General features: G+C 36.1%; 3 protein-coding genes across 5 annotated transcripts; 1 reads left to right on the plus strand and 2 right to left on the minus strand.

The window, feature by feature from the left end:
- Nucleotides 1-1,466: 1,466 nt before the first annotated feature.
- On the minus strand, nucleotides 1,467-10,103 carry LOC141586073 (K(+) efflux antiporter 2, chloroplastic-like). 2 transcript variants are annotated; one of them, XM_074407193.1, is made up of 21 exons: nucleotides 9,852-10,103; nucleotides 6,785-8,483; nucleotides 6,526-6,697; nucleotides 6,341-6,431; nucleotides 6,108-6,244; nucleotides 5,946-6,005; nucleotides 5,727-5,846; nucleotides 5,226-5,294; nucleotides 5,086-5,151; nucleotides 4,839-4,928; nucleotides 4,469-4,573; nucleotides 3,959-4,091; nucleotides 3,650-3,855; nucleotides 3,355-3,504; nucleotides 3,210-3,263; nucleotides 3,075-3,133; nucleotides 2,847-2,913; nucleotides 2,598-2,774; nucleotides 2,061-2,117; nucleotides 1,912-1,986; nucleotides 1,467-1,797 (listed from the first exon to the last, which is right to left on the minus strand). In XM_074407193.1, the coding sequence occupies exons 2-21, from the start codon at nucleotides 8,401-8,403 to the stop codon at nucleotides 1,675-1,677; spliced, it is 3,630 nt and encodes a 1,209-aa protein (XP_074263294.1). In that variant the 5' UTR covers nucleotides 8,404-8,483; nucleotides 9,852-10,103; the 3' UTR covers nucleotides 1,467-1,674. The 2 variants fall into 2 exon arrangements, with proteins under 2 accessions (XP_074263294.1, XP_074263295.1); XM_074407194.1 differs by having other exon boundaries at nucleotides 6,785-8,480; nucleotides 9,852-10,087.
- A 1,211-nt stretch (nucleotides 10,104-11,314) lies between these two features.
- On the minus strand, nucleotides 11,315-16,129 carry LOC141586074 (pre-mRNA cleavage factor Im 25 kDa subunit 2). Its single transcript, XM_074407195.1, has 7 exons — nucleotides 15,904-16,129; nucleotides 13,620-13,665; nucleotides 12,618-12,711; nucleotides 12,432-12,502; nucleotides 12,245-12,331; nucleotides 12,045-12,155; nucleotides 11,315-11,653 (listed from the first exon to the last, which is right to left on the minus strand). The coding sequence occupies exons 1-7, from the start codon at nucleotides 16,026-16,028 to the stop codon at nucleotides 11,582-11,584; spliced, it is 606 nt and encodes a 201-aa protein (XP_074263296.1). The 5' UTR covers nucleotides 16,029-16,129; the 3' UTR covers nucleotides 11,315-11,581.
- Nucleotides 16,130-19,197: 3,068 nt separating this feature from the next.
- On the plus strand, nucleotides 19,198-22,377 carry LOC141586075 (LIM domain-containing protein PLIM2c-like). Of its 2 annotated transcripts, XM_074407197.1 has the most exons (6): nucleotides 19,198-19,497; nucleotides 19,765-19,864; nucleotides 19,969-19,997; nucleotides 20,118-20,207; nucleotides 21,767-21,872; nucleotides 21,966-22,377. In XM_074407197.1, coding segments are annotated over exons 1-6 (462 nt in total). In that variant the 5' UTR covers nucleotides 19,198-19,362; the 3' UTR covers nucleotides 21,968-22,377. The 2 variants fall into 2 exon arrangements, with proteins under 2 accessions (XP_074263298.1, XP_074263297.1); XM_074407196.1 differs by having other exon boundaries at nucleotides 21,767-22,377.
- The last annotated feature ends 765 nt before the right edge of the window (nucleotides 22,378-23,142 follow it).

The raw sequence follows: 23,142 nt of genomic DNA on the forward strand, positions 1-23,142 counted from the left end.
GGAATCGCCAAATTATTCCGGAATTATTTTATTTCATGTTAAGATATAAATTAAAAAAAGGATTTGCAACATTAATTCTCTGAGTATGGTAATCATGACTCATGAGTTTCATTCTTGTCACAATTGAACAACTTTGATTTTCTCTAGAGTACTTGCTATTCGCAAATGTAAACTATTGTTACTCCATAACAATATATATATATAACATGCACGCAAGTAAAGATAGATGCATCAAAGAAACTAACAATGAAAAATATGAGCCTCATATGTGTCTTGGGATTATCTTGCTAGCAACAAATCTTTATTACAACTTCATTCATAATACTATAGGCATCTTAAAAGAATCAATTACATTAACTGAATAGAAACATATACTAAAAAAATAAAGAATAAGTTCCGATAATAATCTAAAGCGTTTTCACCCATCTACAGTAAGTAGGTAGCAATCGAAATACCGCGAAGATTTGATAATCTTGAGTACGTCTTCTTCAAGGTGATGATCAGATCAGCAACAAGGAATGTCAATTGTCAAGGGTAGAAAAATTAACATCAGCAACCATCTCAAACCCTAACTTGCCATCAAAATCAGCATGCCTTAACACATATTCCGACACCTTCTCCTTAACAACCTTCCATACTTGAGGACACACAAAATCAGGCCAATCGTCCTCACCCATCTCAGCATATACAATGTAACACTGGACTGTCTCGGGTTCAAGTGGAAAGATGAGCACAGCTTCGAAAGACTCCTCCTCATCAAGCTCGAAAGGAGATACATCGTCTTCATCAAAGTGGTGGATTTCGCGGTAATGGTTGAAATTGAAGCGTACTGCAGCGTTAGGAGGAGACGCTATTTTGTAGGACAATGGTGTTTCCTTCATCTTAAGTGTTACATACTTTGTAGTATTTTGGTGCTCCATTCTTATCAAATTTTGTAGGATTTTTTTTTTGTTGCGTGTATTTGTGTTTGAATGTATGAAGTTGTGAAATTGTTGGAGGTAATGATTTGATATTTATAGAGGAAAAGATTGAGGAGGTTAATAATTATTAACCGACAACATAAGGAGATTAGCATGCAATTTTAAGGAAACTTTCCATAAACTTATGCCTTAAAAAATTTTCCATAAACTTGTGTCTAAAAAACTTTCCATAAACTTATACAACCCTAAGTCTTAAAACTAAACGAAGTAACTTCGAAAAAAGTGTGAAGCGAGTCTAAGGTAAATATAGTTGTTCTCTTCATTTTAACTACCCTTGCCATTTTTCGGTTTTTTTTTCCATTTCATTAAAATACTCCTCACATATATTGGAGAAATGGGAAGAAAACAAAAAAATGGAGGGAGTATTTGTTTAATTTAAATTAAAATACCCTTACAAAGAATAAACCCGAGCATGGACGCATAGTCGCATGGACAGATTAACTGGTCATTCTAAGATTAAAAATAAAAAAATGTAACATAAGCTCATCTTCAAATTATGATTGGATAAACTTCTAAAGGCTACACATAATTTGCGGAGATTACAGAGCTGATCGACCAAAATTTCAGATCCCTTTACGAAAAAGGAGCATAGAAGACGAGCCATCATTGATCGGAAATAAAACATGATCAATGAAATAAGCAAAAATGGAATTATTTTCGGTTTCTATACACTAAATCAATGAGGGTAGCATGATCATATTGCCAGTGTTCCTTCCCCGATTTGGTTATCGTCCAAAGATTCAGATGGTTGAGACTTTGGTTTGCTCATGACTCGAGAAAATCCATAACCTAGAGAACTTCCGCTAGCTTCACATAGCTGCAATCCATATAGGAGTCGCCGCTCATTAAGGTCTGACACTGACTATAAAAGCATAGTACGTAGATAAATAAAGAAATGAACTCGTAAACAAATGAATAATTTTGAGCTCACCTCAGTCAATTCAGATAAATGACGAGATCTGAACTCGTTGATTGTAGCTGCTATCTCTGCTGTTGGCAGTTTTGCCTAAAAGAAGTGGATGTTAGTCTGTCTAATGAAATGTAGCACCGCGTTTAGAACAAAATCAAAGTAAGACGTACCTGTGCAAGAACAGCAGCCGCCAACTGTAGACTTGGTTCCAAAGTTTCAGGGACAACCTAGATATTCATGAAATGTGAGCCATGTTTCTTATGCATTTTCATCGTTTGTTTCGCACAAAAATTAAGGACAATAATAAGTTGTTGATGAAAAGCTAGTTGACGTGAGGGATATTGCGAGTTTGCCACTATCTGAAAGCTTATTTGGACAGATATACTGCGAGTTTGCCACTATCAGTTCCAGTCACTTTTGCCTAAAATCAGTGGTGTTAGTCCAGTGGTAGCCGGGTTAAACCTTGAAACTTGCAGAAATGCAGGAGTTGAGAGGTGTCGGGTTCGACTACCAGCTGGGGCGATGATCACTTGGCCACTGCAGCCCCCGAAGGGGTGTCTTACATGGTCCATGTGGTGGTGCGGGAATGCATGGGCCGGGGGATTCAACCCCCTCGTCATCAAAAAAAAAAAATGTTTACTAAGCTATACTTGGTAGCAGAACAGAGTGAGCTAAAAGAGAAATGGAACAAGGAATGATAATCATACCGCAGTCGCACCAGCCTTCTCCAAATTAAGACCATGATCGACATCATGAGCACGAACGAAAGTTTTTATATTGGGAAAATGTTTGCTCAAAGCCCAAACAGTTCTATAATTTGCACCAGGAGTGTCCAAGGTTACCGCTGCTGCACAAGCTCTATGAGCTCCAACTTTATGAAGGACCTAAATGAGAATAGAAAACCATATGAGATGGGGATCACTTGTAACAGGCAGGAACTTAACAATCTGGTTTACCTCACGACTTCCAGCATCTCCAAAATATACAGGAAGGTCTAGTGCACGACCAACAGCAACCCGATCACTGAATTCATAGATGGCAAAAGAATCAGGTTGGGGAGATGAATCTTGAATGATTTGGCATTAGACTATTTCAGAAGGTAAATATTTATTAAGGACATACGTATAAAAGGAATGCTCGAATGAAAACATGCCAAAATCGTTTTTGTGCAAGTAAAAGCTAACCTTCTCACATCAAGAGCTACAAATGGTATTAACCGCTCAGAAAGAAGTTGGGCTATGATCTGCAACAAGACGGATAAGTTACAGGCACTGAGGCAGGCACTCAGAAAGGCAAAAAAAGAATTTGTGCTATCATACCTGGCCAACACGTCCAAAGCCGCAGATGATAATATGATCTTGCAAATCATCAGTCTGGAAACAGCACCACGAGCAAGAGATTAACAAGAATAAACTGTCATAGGCACTTCTAAATAGCACAAACAAGATTTTGACTTTGAATTACCTCACTTTCTACAGGTAGTAAACTTCTCACATCATGTTGCTCAAATCGAGAAGCTAGCACTTGGCCTCCAGCCGCTAGCCATGGAGTTAAGGCCATAGAAAGTCCCACCACCAGGAAAAGTAAAGATGAGAGTTGAGAAGACATGATTCCCTGCAGATAAAATCGAATACAGGTAAACAGACTAACTGGACATTCTAAATTTCTAACAGATGACAAATGTTAAAACAAGACTAAAACTGAATTAATATATGACAGATCCACAATTCCACATGACTGCAATTTAAGAAACTTGTACCTGATTCACAGCTTCACCAAATGCGACAAATGCAAACTCCCCACCAGGGGCAAGAAGAAGCCCGGTTCTGACAGCAGATATAGTTGACACGCCAAAAAATCTTCCAACTAATGTGACCAATGCAGTCTTGCCCACAATTAGAAGACCTAGTGTCCCCATGACCGTTGGGAAGTTTGAAATGAACAGTTTTGGATCAATAGACATGCCTACCTGCAAGTACACATTGAGATTACCTTGATGTCTAAATCACAATCTAAACAGCACATACAATGAACCAGATCCATACTAACTAGACAGGTATTACAATACCTACCGTCATGAAAAAGAGTCCCAACAGAAGCCCACGATACGGTGCAATATCAGATTCAACCTGCAGCGAAAACTCAGTTTCTGCAAGAAGCAAACCAGCCAAGAATGCTCCTAGTGCCATGGATAAACCAGCCTGCAGGAACCACGACAAATCTATTTACACCATTTTCCAAATTCTCAATGCCTCGTAATTTTTGGTATTCAAATATGGTGGAATAAAACAAAATCACTAACTAAAATGTTTGTGTTTTTTATATAGTAAGATTGGGGTTGTTTCATGATTCTCGAGCAACTTTTAACCTAAAACAGCCTCTGAGAACACAGAGATACGTACATCCGACCCTCCTTACCCTGCCATAGGCAGGTACTTTCAAAGCAAAAGAGGTAAGGTTGTACAAACACTGAAATGCATTACTGGACTTCGAGATGTCCCAAAAAAAATTCCCCCATCTTTTTGCCCTTTACGAACATAATATTATACGAGTAGCTAACAAAGATATGAACACTCACTCTAGCTGTAAGTAGACTAGTGCCGAGGATAACAAGAAGTGTGTTGGCAGAAAATATCTCTGCATTCTGATTTTCTGCTATTTGCTTGTAAATTGGTCGAAGCAGCTGCATAATAAACACATTATTAACGAAAATGTAAATAGTCCAAACAAATTGAACATTGTGCAGTGGAATGTACAGAACACAGTGAGTATGTTTTTTTCTTTTGAACTTGAAAAGAAAAAAAATCATTAATAGAATCAAGATTCAGGAGGCAGCTAAACAGCTAAGAGGACCTACAGTCTTTAGAGCAGATAAACCTCAGACGGGGAATAACTAATAACTAAATCACATATTAAGAATAGTTTACGTCAATAGTCCAACCACTTACCAGGCGTCCACCAGCAATAATGGCAGTAATGGCGACAATTGCCTTGACAGCAGCCAATCCTAAAGCTTCAGCAATAGCTTGAAACCCAACCTGAAAAAGTAGCAAACATTAACCTGAATCTATAAGCAGCATAACTGCGGCCTCTGGATGGTTTTTGGCTACTTCATTTTAAAATACATATGTATATATACGATATATCTAATTTAGAGCAGAACAACTTTGAAGACCATTTACAGAAGAGTAATACCCCGCCTTTTGACGAATTTGGAGATATAAGAGGTATGAGTATCAACAAAACCACCACAGCCAAATCCTGGTGAATGAAAAGGAATGCATGAAAAAGTTAGTTACCAATTTACAACTCCTACAAGATACTGAAGAATTTACCTGAAACAGCAAGACTGAAAATGCAGCACGCCCATGCCGGGAAGTGCTCTCGCCACGCTCCTGCAAGACCTGTTACAGAAATTAAAAAGTGTCTGTTAACCAAAAGCAGGTCTGTTGGGCAAAAGAAGAATTATACAATGGAATAGAAGAACAACAAAAAAAGATCGTTCTTATCCGGAGCACTTCCTTCCCCTCTTAAAGATTCTAGGACTGGGAGGCTCTCTATACAGATCTGTTAATGGTGGGATTTAAAACTTGATGCCCTCTTGCTTTCGTTAAGCTTCAACTACAGAACCTTAAAATTGAATGATGCATGCCACTTTAGAATAAATAAACTCCCGAGTGTCTACAGTCAACACTAACAACGATACAACATATCCATATGGTCAATCCGCCATCCAGAAAAACTGGCACCATAGTCCATCAAAGTCAGAATGGACCATATAAAAAAGATGCAGTATAACAGCAGTAATAACAACAAAGACCTATTTCTGATGCTACCTGCAGAACTACAGCTGTTGAAGACAATGCCAAGCCATTTCCAATTACTATTGCTGCAGGACCTGCCTGCCTTGCAATGAAATGGACAATAAAGCCGATAGCTGCAGCTGTTGACAAGACCTGCGCCAAAATACTGAATCAGCAAAATGTTACATAGTTTTGCCTAGCAGCTGCAAACTGAGCAAATTTACAGAGGGGAAAAAAGGCGATGCTGGTTACCTGAGCAGAGCCTAATCCAAAAACATACTTCTTCATGGAGCTTAGTCTTTCAACAGAGAGCTACCAAAAAGAACAAGATGTTGAATAGTTGTCTTTGTGTACGTACCATCCAGAATAAAAAAAAATAGAACTACTTTCACTGTGTTCAAGATTTGTCTATACCTCGAGGCCAATATTAAATAGCAAGAATACAACACCAAATTCAGCGATTGCCTTGGTGCCATGAACATAACGAATGATAGAAAAGCCATATGGACCAATCAAGATACCGGCAGCCAAGTAACCAAGTACAGGACTTCCTGAAGATAAGAGCAGCAAGAAAAAGACGATTAAGAAAACATATGGCCATACTCATGCTTTTGAAATTAGAAGTTATAGAAGAATATTGCTGTTACCTCCAGGAAGTTTTTGGAAGATAGGTACAAATATCACACTTGCCAACAACAACCACACGACATCGAGCAATGATGCTTCCTCTTCATTAATCTGTGGAGGGAACAAACATTGGACAAAAAGCAGGTAAGCTATTAACCAACTTTTAAATGAACAAAACCAGAACAGTAATAAAGTGACCACATGCCTCTTGATGAGGAATCTTTTCAATTAGCATCTTCAATGTCTTAGGAAGTTTCCGAATTTGACGAATCAGAGGTTTTGCATTTGATTGAATTTCTTCAACACTGGTAGTTATCGCATCTGGCTGCTGAAGAAGCAAACCAGCTTTCTCTCCTCGGTTTGAATAATAAGTGACCCTGTAATCATCATTTACCTAATTAAAAGTTTACAGCAGGTAACATGAAATGGTCATGCCATCATTCATTATACAATTTTCAACGTACCCGGCTCCAAGAAGTAATAGCCCAACAATCAGTTTTGGCAGCTGTTTCTTTGCAGAGTGAATGGCGTCATGAAAAACTGAGGCAGGTGTGAACTCTTCACCATCGGCTGCAAATGAAAAGAATGATGCGGAAAAGAAACGTGATGATTTCTTCACCGATGACTTTGGTGTACTAGATGGAGAACTATCACGGGACCCATCTTTTTGTGCATCTGCCTTCTTGCTTTGCACACTGCTCTTCCCTTTTTCTACTTCAATTTCAGCATCTTTGGTGGCCTCCACACCCAGTTTGCCATTTTCCTTATCACTCGAATCATCAGAGACGGCAGAGACATCTTCACCCTGGTTAATTTTGTCTGACGAGGTATCCGACTTGCTTGCCAAAGAAGCACTTTCAGTGACATAATCCATTTTACGATCCAGGTAACAAAAAGGTCCTTCAACAGGAACCTCCTCCTGATCATCTACATCTTCAGTCAAAGAAGCACTTTCAGTGACATTAGCTTCCGAAAGAGAAAGAAGCTTTTTAGCTCGCTGTAATGCAGTTTCAGCATCATCGACACGTTGTGCAGCCTCAATCTCAAAAGCAACAGCCTGCTCCGCTAAATGCATTATACTAGTGACATCCTCCTCTGCTTTCAGTGCATTTGCTTGTGCCAGCTCAGCAAACTCATTCAATCTATCCACCTCTATCTGAAGCTCCTCTTTCTTACGTTGCAATCGTGTTAACTCTGCTTCACAATTCTCCAAGTTCAACTTGCATTCCACGATCTCTGCTTGAGCAAATTGAAGGCCTTCTTCCTCATCTCTTAGTAGATCGGCAACTTCCTCCTGGGTATCATTTTCTGATTTATTCTCAAGGGAAGCTTCTCCATTGACACTCTTTCTCCTGGCAGCCTCTACAGATTCAAGAGCTACTTGAAGCCTTGCCTCCGCTAACGAAAGGGCCATTGTTGCTTTCTGAACAGCTTCTTTAGCACCTAATTCCTGGGTTACAACCTCTTCAACCATTTTAAATGCACTCTCCACAGCGTCCCTAGCGTTTTCTGCTTGATCCTTCAATGCAATTGAAGCTTCTGAAAAGTTTTGAGCCTTCTTCTCGTACATAATACTATTCAGTCGCGCAACCTCCAATTCCCTAGATGCCTTCTGCAGCATTTCTTTCAACTCCTCCACACTCACTCTCTCTTCGCCTTCTTTATCACTCTTCTCTCCTTCAACTATCTTCGATTCCACAGCAAGACCATCCTCTAATTCTTTTCCTACTTCTACACTAGGACCATCTCCATCAATGTAAGCTACCGAATCACTACCCTGACACCGAACTGTCCATTTCAGACTCGACCTCCCTAATTCACTTCCACATACCATAGGCTTTATCATCAGTGAACTCCGAATACAGGGCACACTAGACATAGTACACCGACTAACACCACCATTTCTCCTCACATTTCTCGAAATATACATTATTGCAACAGGCTGTACATTACCTCGTTTTTCACATCCAAACACACTAATCCTAGACCCAAACTTCGGCCGCAGAAAATCTGAAGCTCGATATCTTTTGCATTCAACGCCATGAATCAAATTCGACTGCTTAAAACTAACACCTAGGTCCATTATATCATAAAACTAGTGCACAACACCACCAAGCTACCAACCTATTGACGCCTATAGTTGGCCAAATCAAAACTCACCTGCTGAAACAATAAAGTAAACTTCCTAAGAGCAATTTCTTCAATGCAACACAAATTATACGTAATATCATCGAAAAATCAACATAATCGTGAAATGAAGCATAAATAAACGATTTAAAAAGCATGAATTAACACAGCTAATTCTCCTCACATTTCTGGAAATATACATTCTCACAACAAGCCGCACATAACCTCGTTTTTCACAAGCAAACACAGTACTCCTAGAGTCCTAAACCTAAATTTCGGCCCTAGAAAATCCAAAACTCAATATTTTTCTCACAACAAGCCGTACATTACCTCGTTTTTCACAACCAAACACACTAATCCTAGACCTCAATTTCGACCGTAGAAAATCTAAAGCTCAATATCTTTCACATTCAACAACATGAATCAAATTTTATTTAAAACTAACACCTAAATCCACTATATCATAAAGCTATTGAACAACACCACCAATCAACCAAGTTACTGATATGGTGATACCTACAGTTGACCAAATCTAAATTCACAAGCTTAAACAACAAATTAAACTTCACAATATCAATTTGTTCAACACAACACGCATATTATTCATAATTTCATCGAACAGATCAACATAATCGCGAAAATGAAGCATAAATAAACGATCAACAAAGCATGAACTAAACACCACTACTTCTCATATTTCTCGAAATATACATTCTCACAGGCCGTACATTGCCTCATTTTTCACAACCAAACACACTAATCCTAGCGAAATTTCGGCCGCAGAATATCCGAAACTTGATATCTAACTTCTTAAGCGCAATTTCCTCAAAGGCAACTCATAAATTATCAAAAATATTAACGAAAAATTAACATAATCGCGAAAATGAAACATAGAAACACAATTAACGAAGCATAAAGCAACAAAAACTAGAGAAGTAAGAGATAATACGAGAGAATTTAGAGAACGCGAAGCTACTGATACTGACAGTTGACCAAATCAAAATTCACCTGCTTAAACAACAAATTAAACTTCCTAATATCAATTTCTTCAACGCAACACACAAATTATGCATAATTTCATCAGAAATTAACATAATCGCAAAAACGAAACATAGGAGAATTAGAGAAGTAAGAGATAATGCGAGAAAAATCAGAGAACGCGAAGCTACTGATACTTACAGTTGACTAAATCAAAATTCACCTACTTAAACAACAAATTAAAATTCCTAATATCAATTTTTTCAATTCAACACACAGATTATTCATAACTTCATCGAATAATTAACGTAATCGCGAAATTACGAAGCATAAAGAAACGATTAACGAAGCATGAAACTACGAAAATTAAACAAGTATAAGAGATAATGCGAGAAAAGTTGGAGAAGACGAAGAAGATAAACGAACCTAGTATTAATCAACATGAACAGTGATCAGGTGTGAGTCAGTGAATGGAGCTTACGAGCTTGAAGAAATGAGCTTCAATGGCGGAATTCATTTTTTTTTTCGAAAAAAAGGGAAATATTTTATGACTAAAATGAGAGAATTAAGACCAAAAAAAATATCTGTGACGTCTGATTTTGTTATCTTGGCGTTTTTATTTCGTGTAAGTTTATGATTTGGCTTTTGAAATGCACGAGGAGGAGTAATCGCATCTTTACCCTTTATGGCTCGATCAATTACTCTAGTTTTGTGTAAGTCGATTTTACGGAAAAAATTTCAATCATTAATATTATCCTAATAATGTCATGTTAATAACTTCTTAATAATTGTCGTAATAGATTATTTCACAATTACCTTAGAACCGTTTTACATTAGATATTTTATGAATTTTGTGTTATTTACCTATAAAATACAAGAATTTGATCACGTTACGAGTGAACTAAAAGATAAATCAGATGATAAATCTTGGAAAATATGGTATAATAATTTTAAGAGAGAAATATGTGAATAGATGTTTGATATTGTACTAATTAAGTAGAATATCTCGTTATTTTCTTCCATACATGTACACGGTACAGTTGTGCTCATGGTTACATAAATCCTTAAAATCGTGCCCTCCTTGGTAGGTGAAATTATAGTGTCATCCATTTCATGACCTCTACAATTCTACTAGTTTTTCACACTATAAATTTATTATAATAAACATTACAAAATGTTCTTATTTAAAAGATAAATCCAAATGATAAATCTTGACGAGTAAAATGCAAAATCCATTTTCACTCCACCTCATACCTATCCCGACTCTACTACTAGTCCAAACGCTCTATCATATAAACTCCGAGCCTCCACCGGAGACAAATGCGGTGCGATTCTCACTTATACAGTTATACCCACCCTTTGTAAATAAGGTGATTGGCATTGCATTTCTCTCCACTGCAAACTCTCTCTATGAGTCTACTCTACGTCTCTTGTATGTTTATTTGTCATGTTTGGTTATGTGTAGCTATAGAAACATACGTGTACGTGTACCATTTTGGACAAGATTCTCGTGGACCAGAGTTTCCTTTAACCATCATGCATTGAATATACATAACGCAAATTCTCCAACTTTGATGTTCCATCTTAATCGGCGGCTCATTTTGAAACGTCTAAATGTAAAATATGCTTTAATTAAGATAATTATGAACTATGGAAAAAGTTTGTTTCGATACATTTCCATCGCGGTAATACTTACAGTCGCCCTCTGACGTAGATGGCAGAGTTAACCTAGATACAGTTCAATTGTAGTTTACATAAGTCTTCGTTTGTGACTCGTCTGCAACAGTACCCTTACAACTCATTTTGACAGAAAAATTAGCGTAAATGTGATGTAGCAAAGGTAACCGAATAAGCTAATTTCTAAAATCAACCGAAGAACAAACAGAAGATAAAAAAAAAAGTACCATCACATTTTGTTACTCTTAAATAAGGATGAAAATCTCAGGAGTTCAGCAAATCAAAGGTAAGGGGAGTAAATGTAACATAATCAAAGTAAATAAGACATATAGGAACCACGAGAAAGAGCGGACGCGAACCAGAAAACCCATCGCTGGGTTTTTGGTTTTCACAATTGTGAAATCCTTAGGCAACCTTATCAGCTAGCCCGGCAACAAATATGTGATTCCGGCCACGCCAAGAAATCAACTGGTGAGGCCTCACTGAGAAATCATGTTGAATTGGAATCTTGAAAGCTGCTGAGGGATTGTAGAGATCACGGGCCCGTATCTCTGAAAAACCGAACAATTTGTTTTACTCGAAGAAAGAAACTGAGCAAAAGGGTAATAAGGAAAACCAACTCGAAATACAACACTGAGCGTAAGTAGACCTGGCAAAACCTCCCAAACTCCTAACAATACCCGAACAAAATAACCCAAATACGACCCACGCACAAATTGACATGACCTAACCCAAGTTGAACTGAACCGTGCAAAGAAATGAACCTACAGTAAAATACCCAAAACATACTTGAAAGTTGAATCCAAAGTTAGCCAGACAGACCCTCCCGAACTCGAATGAAGCATAGACAAAATGACTCAAGACACAAATTGAGATGATGTATGCAGTAAAGCCAAATTTGTGGTTTCTGTAGGAATTTCATCCATGGAGATTTGCACATACCTGGATATTATCATAAAGTTCAAACAGGGGCACAGCCAATAACTTTAGATTCTTTGGTACAGCGAAGTATTCTCTCTCGGGCAAGTGAACCATGTAAAGCTTTTTACACTCCTGCCAAAAATATGGTCGGGGTCAATATAGTTTACAGATAAAAACAAAATCAATCAGAGAAAACAATCATCTTCAAAGAAATTATTTACCTTCGGTTTTGTTATGTGAGGAGGGCAGTAGGGGTACATGACTGTTTCAAAGTTTGGTCTCCACCAAGTAGCAACACACTCCCCAATCTGCAGCAAAATAAACACTCCATGTTATGATCTTAAGCATCAAGACAGAGAATAAAGAATTCGATTTAAAACAAAAATATGACAGCGTCTTGACGCAGACCTGCCAATTAGGCTGAATAGAGGAGTTAGCACCAAGTTTGCTAGAAAGTTTCCTCTTCAGCCCGTCAATTTCTGTTCATTATCAACAACAACAACAACATCAGAGCCTTAATCCCAAAAAGAGTGATAAATAGCGTGAAGTTAAAGGGTAAAGGAAAGCGATAATTGAAAGGCAGCAGTAACGTACCATTTTCACCGGGTTTTAAACGACCACCGGGAAGTTTGCAGAATGTGTTCCCAATTTGTAGAAGAAGAATGTGCGGATGATTATGCTCTTGGACCTGTCAAATCATGGCAAATGCCAAAAATTAAAGAAGTATAACTTTGTTATTAACATTGAGCTCGTACACTGCTTAAAACGCTAGTATGAGATATAAACGCTCGATGATGAGCTACATGGGGAAAACGAGGGCCAGTAAATATATCTGAATGTAGAAGGCTTTTCGAAGTCACTATTAGCTCATCTACCTGCCATATTGGAAGAGTCTACATGTCTAAGGACAAGCATTCTACCACCATGGCTATCCTTCCTTTAAGATATACATAGGGTTTAGATATCAGCTGACACACTGAAATGTGACAGGGTTATCAAAATTTCGAAGTTTACTGTGGTCGCATATTACGCCGATATTAGCCTCATATGTAGAGAAACGGCCGAGATTAAGCTGAAGGGCTCAATTCCAATATTAGTATCAAGCCTACATTTAATACTATGAAACGTAGTATGTCACTGGACAACAGCCCACATCAAGTGATCATCCTTAAGTTGTAAAAAGTGTTTTATATGAAAATAAATGAGAATCAGGTGATTAAATGGATTAGAAGCAAAACAACGCCATGACTTTCTACAAAGCTAACAGACTTCTGACAGACGTGAAACAAATATACTGTGCCTCCAGAAATCTATAAATATTGAATAAAAATCACACAGAACCACAAGCATTGACAGCATAATAGGTACAAGAAAGGGAGAAAGAATAGAAAGTCATAATTTAACACAATTATCCATTTGTAACACACACAAAAATACATACGGAGCATATAAGTTTGATACTGACACACATCTCATATGGCAATTAAATTAGAATGCAAAGAAACCACTCCTAGATACATTAATTCCACATGAAAGTGTGTTTGCCCAGTTCTTAAATGCCATAGAGCTAAGTAACAATTCCCAGTTAAAACTCACCAGTAAAATTCCTTCTACACTAGTCCTCATGCCTTCTTTCATGTAACTGCAATTAAGGAGTACAACAGTAAGAAAATGGTTCATTATCAGACTATATAATCGAAAGTTAAAACTAAAATCTTATCTCACAGAACAGTAGTATTCTGCAACAAAAGAAGAATAAAAGTCCAAGCGCGAAACAAGACATGTAATCTCACATTTAGTACCCTTACCAACAGCAGAAAACAATAAGTCATTCTATACATTGTGTCACTGCCAATGAACTGCCATTGGCAAAAAAGGAGAAATCCCCATATAACCCGTTATACAAGAAAACTAAAATTAGCTTCACATCAAGTGTACATGATTGCAATTCTTTTAGTTAAATTGGGAATTTGGGATACACGAACTTTGTTCTCACTCGTAAATAGAAGGAGAAAACAATGAAGAAAGAGGCAGAATGAATAAATGAGGAACTTAAATTATACAGAGTACTTAAGTACTTCTACACTTTGTTCTCATTCTTTTCTCCAAAGCTAGCAAAGGAATTAGTTAAATTGACACTAGAAAGGCATAAAGGAAATACGAGCTTCAATAGTCTACACAACCATTTGATACTAATTCGAACAATCCTGTCAACAACCCCCCATGAAATCAGCTTTCAAGTATGTATCATTTATAAGAGATGGAAGTCTTATAACCATTTTGAAGACGATGAATGAGAGTAAACGAAACTACTCCAAGAGTCTCAAATGTTCAAATAAAAATATATGTCCCTCTACCTTGCTGTAATCCCAAAATGATTTGAGGTCGGCTGACATGATCCTTTAGAACCGTGTATGGGTGGAACGCACACCTCCAAAAGCGAAAAAAATAGAAAAGGGAAAAATGAAAAACAAAAGGGGTAGTGAAACATAATACAAAGTCAAGGTAAACTTATAGGTTTTACAATCGAAGTCCGGATTTCTTTTATAAAAACTTAAAATTTAAATCGAGAATAAAGATTAAAACGATTTTGAAAACCGAAGTAGAATTTAAGGATCCAGAATACCATAAAAGTAAACCAAGTAAAATATATAAGAAGCAATTTTTAAAAAGCAAAAACAATTTTTGAGGACACTTCTAGAATTATTTTACGGATTTCGTCTAGTTCATACAGTGATATATTTCTGAAATTTTGAGGCAAGAGTCTGTCAATAGTCATGAACAACTACTTTCTACAAAACTCAAACCCTAGTTCTTCAAGACAAACTCCAATTCTTACGCTGGTGCACTTGCCTATCTCCATTCAAACACACCAAATATTAATCCATAATTGTCATGCTTTCGCCTAAACTCACTTCCTTGAAGTTCAACTTTCAAAGGAACATAAAACCCAAAAAAGCAACACACCAAAGAAAGACAATGTCCCATGGTTTGCCTCTCGAATCTCGACCTAGAAACTGTCTAGGAATTCCCATGTCAACACAACAAACAAAGAAACCGATGACATTTCCATGGTTCTTCATATCATCCTAAATACCTTTGAACACCTCGTAAAAACTAATGAGCATACTGAAGCAAATGACAAGCTCCAATCTACCATAAATAAAACACGGTAGCAAGTCCCAACAACCAAACAAAGCATATACCCATTACAGTATCAAATAACAACTATCGAACAATAAAAATCCAATTCAACACGACTGAAATACAAGTGTTAGTAACACTTCCCTAATCAAACCTCAACTCAAAATAATTCAGTTTTTAACAGAATAAATAACATTCAGGGTTCGCTTGGGATGGGAGTGGTAGTAGTTGAAGGAAAAAGAGGAGGTAGGTAATTATTCCCACCCCACCCATGAAGAGGTAAGGATTAGCTTATTTACCGCATTTCAACGTTCCCCAACCACTACTCGGCTCCATTTTCTAGTTCATTTGAGCTCTATTACTCCGCTAAAATAGACCCCTCAATAGAATAAAGACTGATTGAAACCCTAGAACAAGGCCCATTCAAATCAATCACCCCAATAAACTATCAAATTGACAAGTTTCCCACGAAAGATCAAAACTTTAGACATGGGTCTTCATTATAATCACATAAAAATCACTAAAAACACAATAAATCAATCAAAAATGTCAAATTACATGCATAATTAACAAAAATCAAAACAAATTGAAGGTGACTAAAATCAGAACATAACCCAAAATTACACTATACAAATCAAATTAAATGAACTAATTAAATCAAACAAAAAGATAGAATCAAGATGAATAAATAAAATTCAATAAAATGGGTGATTGAATTAAAGGAAGAGATGTATACTTGACTCTCATACGAGCAAGACGATCAGCAACAGAAGTGTCTTTCTCAAGTTTAGGTTCTTTTGTACCAAAACTGTAACTTGAAAGTGGATGAACTGCTACTACTGATGATGATTGAGCCACCATTGTTGTTGCTTTCTTCTCTCTATGGCGCGCCAATGGAGGGATGTATTACAGTTTTAGACCGTGCTTGAAATTATGTGCTTGTATGTTTTCAACTTTGGTTATCTACCTAATTTCATGTTGTTAATGGTTAACTAGTGTAGATCCCGCGTAAATGCGCGGCTTTTTAGATACTAATGTAGAAAGACGTTAAATATTACTTAGGTAACATGCTTAAGCGGTATAATAAGAGAGAATATTTGATAATTTTCACACCAAATAAGATTGTTGTTTTAAATGAACCTAATTTTATACATTAGGAAGTATATTATTATACGATTACATTTACCAAAAGAATAACTTTAAGTAGTGACTTAATTATAAAATAAAATTGTGCAGCATATTTTGTCTCATACGTATTATTAATGCAATGAAACATGTATAAGAAAAACAAAATATCCCATTAATGTGTGTTTACAAATTAAAAATTAGTAGTAGTATCTTCTATTTATGGTATATAATTAATATGATATAATTATGATATAGGTGAGGACTGATGACAAATCATAGAGCATTTCAGTTGAGCGGGAAAAATTTAGAGAACTTTTATTCTCTTAGTAGTAGGGAGATTGTTTTTGCTGGAAGACGGTTTTACACAGTAGATATTAAAATGGATATAGCAATGAATTGAACTGAATAAAGTTAAAATAAACTGAATTAAGCTGAAATTAAGTTCAAAACAACATGACCCAATAGAGATACACCCGTCTCAGTCTCTCAGACAAGGATTTTTGTGATTAGATAGAGGAAATTTCGGCTATTATTATTCGAGCATATATATTGCGTCCAATAAAATTTAGAAGCAAATTTCTACTCTATTCCGCAGTACTTATTTATTTAACTTATAGAGAGTAGTTATGCTTATATTGGAATTTTATACGGTGTACTCATGTATTTTCCTTAATTCTAACACATACCCTCGATTGTTAAGAAACACCTGATATGCCCCTAAACTCCCATATTAATAACTAAAATACCCCAGATATCCAAATTGAGTTTTTTAATGGTTATATATTGTCACAAAATATCTTGCATTGATGAGTAGATAAGAATTATATTGATGGTTCTACGTATTTTGGATGATTAATCAACTTAAATCGTCTAAATACAATATTTAAAACAGTAATTTTTTTAGCATATAAGTTATTTTTAAAACAATTTATTGAGTTTAGGGGTATTTTTGTGATTTTGAAAATAAAGGGTATATCATAAAATCCCAAAAAAATACAGGGTACATCATAAAAAAATAATGATAATCTTTATGAATAGTTGAGTTAATCTTTTTTGTGTTGAGAAAACTCTTAATATTGAAACTAAGGAAATGGGGTTACATTGCGCATTGCGTAATATTAGTGTCATTATTTTACAAAATGAATATTATAAAAATTTACTATATATGGATATCGTATTTTGTCGATATTATATTTTATTTGAATAAGATGATATTGGAACTCATCAAGACTAGGGATGGCAGTGGGTCGGGGACCCGACCCAGGCCCTTAGGGTCGGACCCTAATGGGTCGGGTATGGGTCTCATTTTTTCAGACCCGATGGTTATGAGTCGGGTATGGGTCTTAAGAAAATATTTCGGGTCCGGGTCTATGTTATGAGACCCATACCCGACCCTTAGACCCTTTATTAAAAAAAAAATCAAAATCACAACTTTTCTAAATGCATACTGGCATACCGTAGAAACCCAACTAAAAGTTTTTTTCTCTTCCCTCATCCCATAAAGTGATAAAACACAACCAAACTCTTCTGACAATACCACCACTCCATTCCACCACTGACACAAGAAAACCACCACCACAGCACTGATACGCGACTGGAAACCACCTCTCTAATAGGCGGTGACCGACAACCACCATTAACGGCAGTCAGCGACGGTCAGATGGAGACGGCTATCAAGTACGATATTGATTTTTGGGTTCCGAGTTTGATTCTTTCACATGTATTTGGATGTAAACTTAATTTAGGTATTCTTTGTCTTTCTTAATCTCTTTGGTATGAATACTGGATTTGGTAGTGTACAATAGAGATTAATAAACTCATAATGTTAAAGTAGTATGAATTTTTTTTTAATATTATAGACCCCATAGCTGTTAATCTTGTTAGAGCATCCACATTGAAGAGGATGGACCATCCTCTTAGGACTCTCTCTCATCTAAGAGGATGTCCTCTTCAATGTGGAACTAATGTTACATGTCCTCTTAGAAGGAGGAAGAGGAATACTTCCTCTATTTTTAGAGGATATGTAACATTGGCCCTTGTGCACACAACTCATCCATCATCTACCATGTGGCATATAGTATATTTATTTTTTATTTTTTGGTAACAAAACACATAGAAGAGGATGATAAAAGGATCCTCTTTGATGTGCAATTTTTTTAAGAAGAGAAAAAATGAGAGGAAGAAGATAGTGGAATATAGGTGAAAGTGAGGTGTACAAATTAGAAAAGGAAAGAGAAAAAATAAGAGGAGAAAATCATCCTCTTGGATGTGGATGCTCTTACTAAAGTTGTTGAAACTCGGACCCGCGGAAAGACCTAGACCCTACCCTTACCCATAGGGTCCGGGTATGGATCCTCAAATTTTAGACCCTTGCGGGTCTGGGTCGGGTACGAGTCCAAAGAGAAAATCTCGGGTCCGGGTCCGGGTCGAGGCGGACCCTACCCAAACCCTACCCATTGTCATCCCTAATCAAGACTATATGCTCCGTATCTTTTCACAATTTTCAATGAATAATATGATTGTTTTGGCGACAAATGGAATATAGCATTTAAAATGTATGTGAAAGAGTAAAGTCCGTATGTGAAAAAGCAATACCCTTAAAAAGTTATGTCCTAGTTCATGATAAATTTAGTTTCTCCTTGTTTACAATTAATATATAAAGGTTATCTATGTCACATACTAAATTTGGTTAAATAGTATTAAAAAAATACGTTTAATAAAATATTTTTTGCTTTAAAATATATGGATTTAATTTGGTTTAATATTATTTAGAAAATGTCAAGCTACCTCTTCTTTGCTTGTGTTCCACATTTAGAACATTGCCTTTAATTCTCACCTCAAAATCTTTGGATGGCTAACGCTTCACCAAATTATATGAGATATTGTAATGTTGCAAATTTTTATTTAGATTAGTTTTCGTTTCAATAAAACAAAGACTTTGTTCAAAGTGATCAAACGTCCAATCTAAAGTAGCAGCATAGAATTTTAAGACACATATACCTTTTTTTTATATCAAATTATTGATTTACCTAGGTTTGAAGTATTTAACCAAATCAAAGTTATAAACATGTCCTTTACCGGAACTCTTGATAAATGCAAGGCTTGTGACAAAACTGTTTATTTTGTTGATTTGCTTACAGCTGACGGGGTGACTTATCATAAGTCGTGTTTCAAATGCAGCCATTGTAAAGGAACTCTAGTGGTATATTGCTGATTATGTTATTTCTAACCAATATTTCATTATTTAATTGCAATTTATTAATGTGATTATGTTATCGCGGACCCTTCCTTGTCATTGCAGACATGTGGGTTTCAAGATTTGCATAATTATATTTATACATGTGACGACGCCTCAAAAAATTGTCATTTTGTAGACGCATCATGCCCTAAAAATAACAATATGTTAACATGTTATGTTCTGTAAATGGGCTATTTATTTTGCTAATTTTACATGTTGATCATATAATAGATGAGTAACTACTCCTCAATGGACGGGGTACTTTATTGCAAGACTCATTTCGAGCAACTCTTTAAAGAGTCTGGAGATTTTACCAAGAATTTTCAGTCAGGTAATTGATATAATATTTATCTTATCGTAAACAAGAATTTGTGATAATATTTTGAGTATAAATTTTATTCAATGTTTACAATTTTTGTTTCTTTTACTTGGTAGGAACAAAGACTGACAAACAAGTTGATTATGTAAGCATACATATATATTGTGTTCTCTAAATTTTACACTATGTGAATGTTGGTTTATAAATCCATTTTAAATTGTTTTATGTGACATACATTTTGTTCACATATGAATCCTATGAGCAGAATAAGACGCCAAATAAACACTCATCCTTGTTTTGTGGAACCCAAGACAAGTGTCCGGCTTGCCACAAGACGGTGTATCCATTAGAAAAGGTTGGTACATTTATATTTTATTCACTATTTTAGCATAAGTATAAAAAGGTACACATCAAATACATTGAAGTATTGCTACGATCATCTATAGTATAGATAAGTCTTCAATCTCTGGTGTGATACGAATATATATGTTGATATGTCTACCCAACCATAGCAGTTGGGCATTTACCAGAAGTATAAATTGGGTGATGAAAAATTATAAGGCCAGGAAAATCTCAATAAGAGCATCTTCAATGGTTTGCTCTAGGACTTGCTTGCAATTTTTATAAAATAGCAAGCAAGTAGCTTACCATTGGAGTGAGGAAAGATTGATGTAGCTTAGAGCATCCACAATGGTAAGCTAGTTGCTACTAGCTTACCTTTGCCACATAAGATTTTCAAGCTAGAATATTTCTAAGCTACAAACTACTACAATGGTAAGCTACTAGCTTAGTGTTGTGGCTTAAATGCACCATATGTCAACTACCTTCCACAACACTCTTTTAATTAATACATTTACTTATTTTACCTAGAAAATAAAAATTAAAAATATTTGGTGTTGTTTTAATTGGTAGATTTTTTCTTGTAGGCCCATTTGAGCTACTAGCTCCATGGAGCTACTAGCTCAATTTAAGCTAGTACATGTAAAGTGCTCCAATGGTTAAGCAAGTAGCTTGAAAACTTTTTTATTTGCAAGCAAGTCCTTTTGCTTAACCATTGGAGATGCTCTTAGAGCATCCACAATGGTAAGCTAGTTGGTACTAGCTTACCTTTGCCACATCATTTTTTTGAGCAACAACAATTTCAAGCTAAAGTTACTCCAATGGTGAAACCAATTTAGTATTAGCTTGATAAGACCTAACTAACACACTTTTCTATTAATTTATTTAATTCTTAATTACTAAATAAAAAATAAATGAGACAACTATTTTTCTATTGGTTATATTTTCTTGTGGGTCCATTTAAGCAAGTAGCTTCATAGAGCTACTAGCTTGAAATTATTTGAGCAAAGCTAATCTATATGTACAACTCCAATGGTTAAGCTACTAGCTTACAATTTCTAAAAATTGCAAGCAAGTCATTTTTCCCAACCATTGGAGATGCTCTTATGAGCATTGTAGCTCTACCAAGCATGTAGCTTGATTTTAAAAAAATAAAAAGTGAAATTTATAATTGGAGGAAAATTCTATTGTAGGACCCATAAAGCTAGAAAGTGTTGTAGCCAACCATTGGAGCGGTATGTAGTCGAAGAGCAAAATAGCTTAAAAAACCGTATTGGCAAATCAAGCTACAACGTGTTGTAGCTGTCCATTGGAGATGCTCTAAGTGTGCTACCTGTTAATGACTTAATAACAAAAACTATATCGAGAATAACGTCAAGTGACTTTGCGTGGTTAATTTGGTAAACCAAACAAATGAAATTCAAAATACAATTAGTCTCACTATAAACGGATATATCCGTCTAAAGTGAAAGACGGGTCAAATATGCTTAAAGTGGTGATATTTTTTGGCCCCACCATGCAACTCGTTGCTTGTGTTCAAAATATACATTGGATATTAATGTTCTGTGTCTATAGATAACAATGGAAGGGGAATCATACCACAAAACATGCTTCAAGTGTGCAAGCGGAGGGTGTTCTCTTACACATTCATCATATGCCGCTCTTGACGGAGTACTCTATTGTAAGCACCATTTTCAACAACTTTTTTTGGAGAAAGGAAACTACAACCATGTCCTCAACGCTGCTAAAAAGAATTGTCCATCTCATGTTGAAGAAGATGGTGGTGAAACAGTACCCGAAGCTACAGACGCTGAAAAGGAAGTTGAAGAAGAATAATCACAATACGTTTGACACATTATTTTCCCGCTATTTAGAAATGATCATTACTTACTTCAAAACATTTTCCCCTAAAAATACCATAGAACTTGTTTAGTCTTGTTAGAAGTTCAATTCCCGACGTTTTGAGCGAGCTATTAGTCGGTGTTATTAAGGAAAATAATAATTGTATTACTTAGCTTTCAAGTTTGTAATTTTATTCTATATATCTTTGTATATTTTTTTGTTATTTATTTTTATCTTGTAATTAGTTTTCATATCTTTTGTATCTAGTAGTTTTTATAACCTAGATTGCTTGTATTATAAAATAGGCTGTAACTATTGTCAATATAATTAAGCTTTCTAATTCATCTCCTTCTCTTATACTATAATTTAGGGGTCGTTTGGTTCACTACTTAGGAATGGATTGGAATGAGAAACCATAGTAGTATGTGGTTCTAATTCCATACCTTACAAATCATGTTTGGTTCATTAGAAAAATAAATACAAAGGAATGGAGTTATAATCCATGGGAATGAGGTGGGTATGGGATTCCAAAGGGTTGGGGTGGAATTAGAATTCATCAGGATTCTAACTCCATTCCAAAATGCCCCAACCAAACACTGGTATGAGTAGAATCCATTTCATTTCATTCCAAACCTCCCAACTAAACACCCCCTTACAGTCTTACACAAGTTCCTTTAAGCTTGGTTTAATGAACTTCGTACTTTCCTTCTAGCATCCAGGTTCAGTAACATCATCCCTGAGTTGTTTATCTTCTTCCTTACACCCCCCCCCCCCTTAGTCTCTATATCTATTAGTCTACGTTGATTTAATTATCGTCACAGGCTCATCTACGTCTCGTCTCAATCAATTTTTTCAAAGCATAATTAATCGTTTCTCGTTGGAATATAATATTGGTCTTCCATCATACTTATCAGGTAGGTATTGAGGTCACTCTTACCACCCATGACCTACTTCTTACCCAAACTAAATACATCACGGAGCTCCGTACCTGTCACATTCTCTTGATTGCAAACCTACTCATACTCCTCTCATCCTTTACCCTCCCCTCACCAAATCGACCGGTCCTACCATTGCTAGCCATTCTGACTACCGGGCCCTCATAGACTCCA

This window comes from Silene latifolia, chromosome 6 (genome assembly GCF_048544455.1).
Source record: "Silene latifolia isolate original U9 population chromosome 6, ASM4854445v1, whole genome shotgun sequence".
Lineage (NCBI taxonomy): Eukaryota > Viridiplantae > Streptophyta > Magnoliopsida > Caryophyllales > Caryophyllaceae > Silene > Silene latifolia.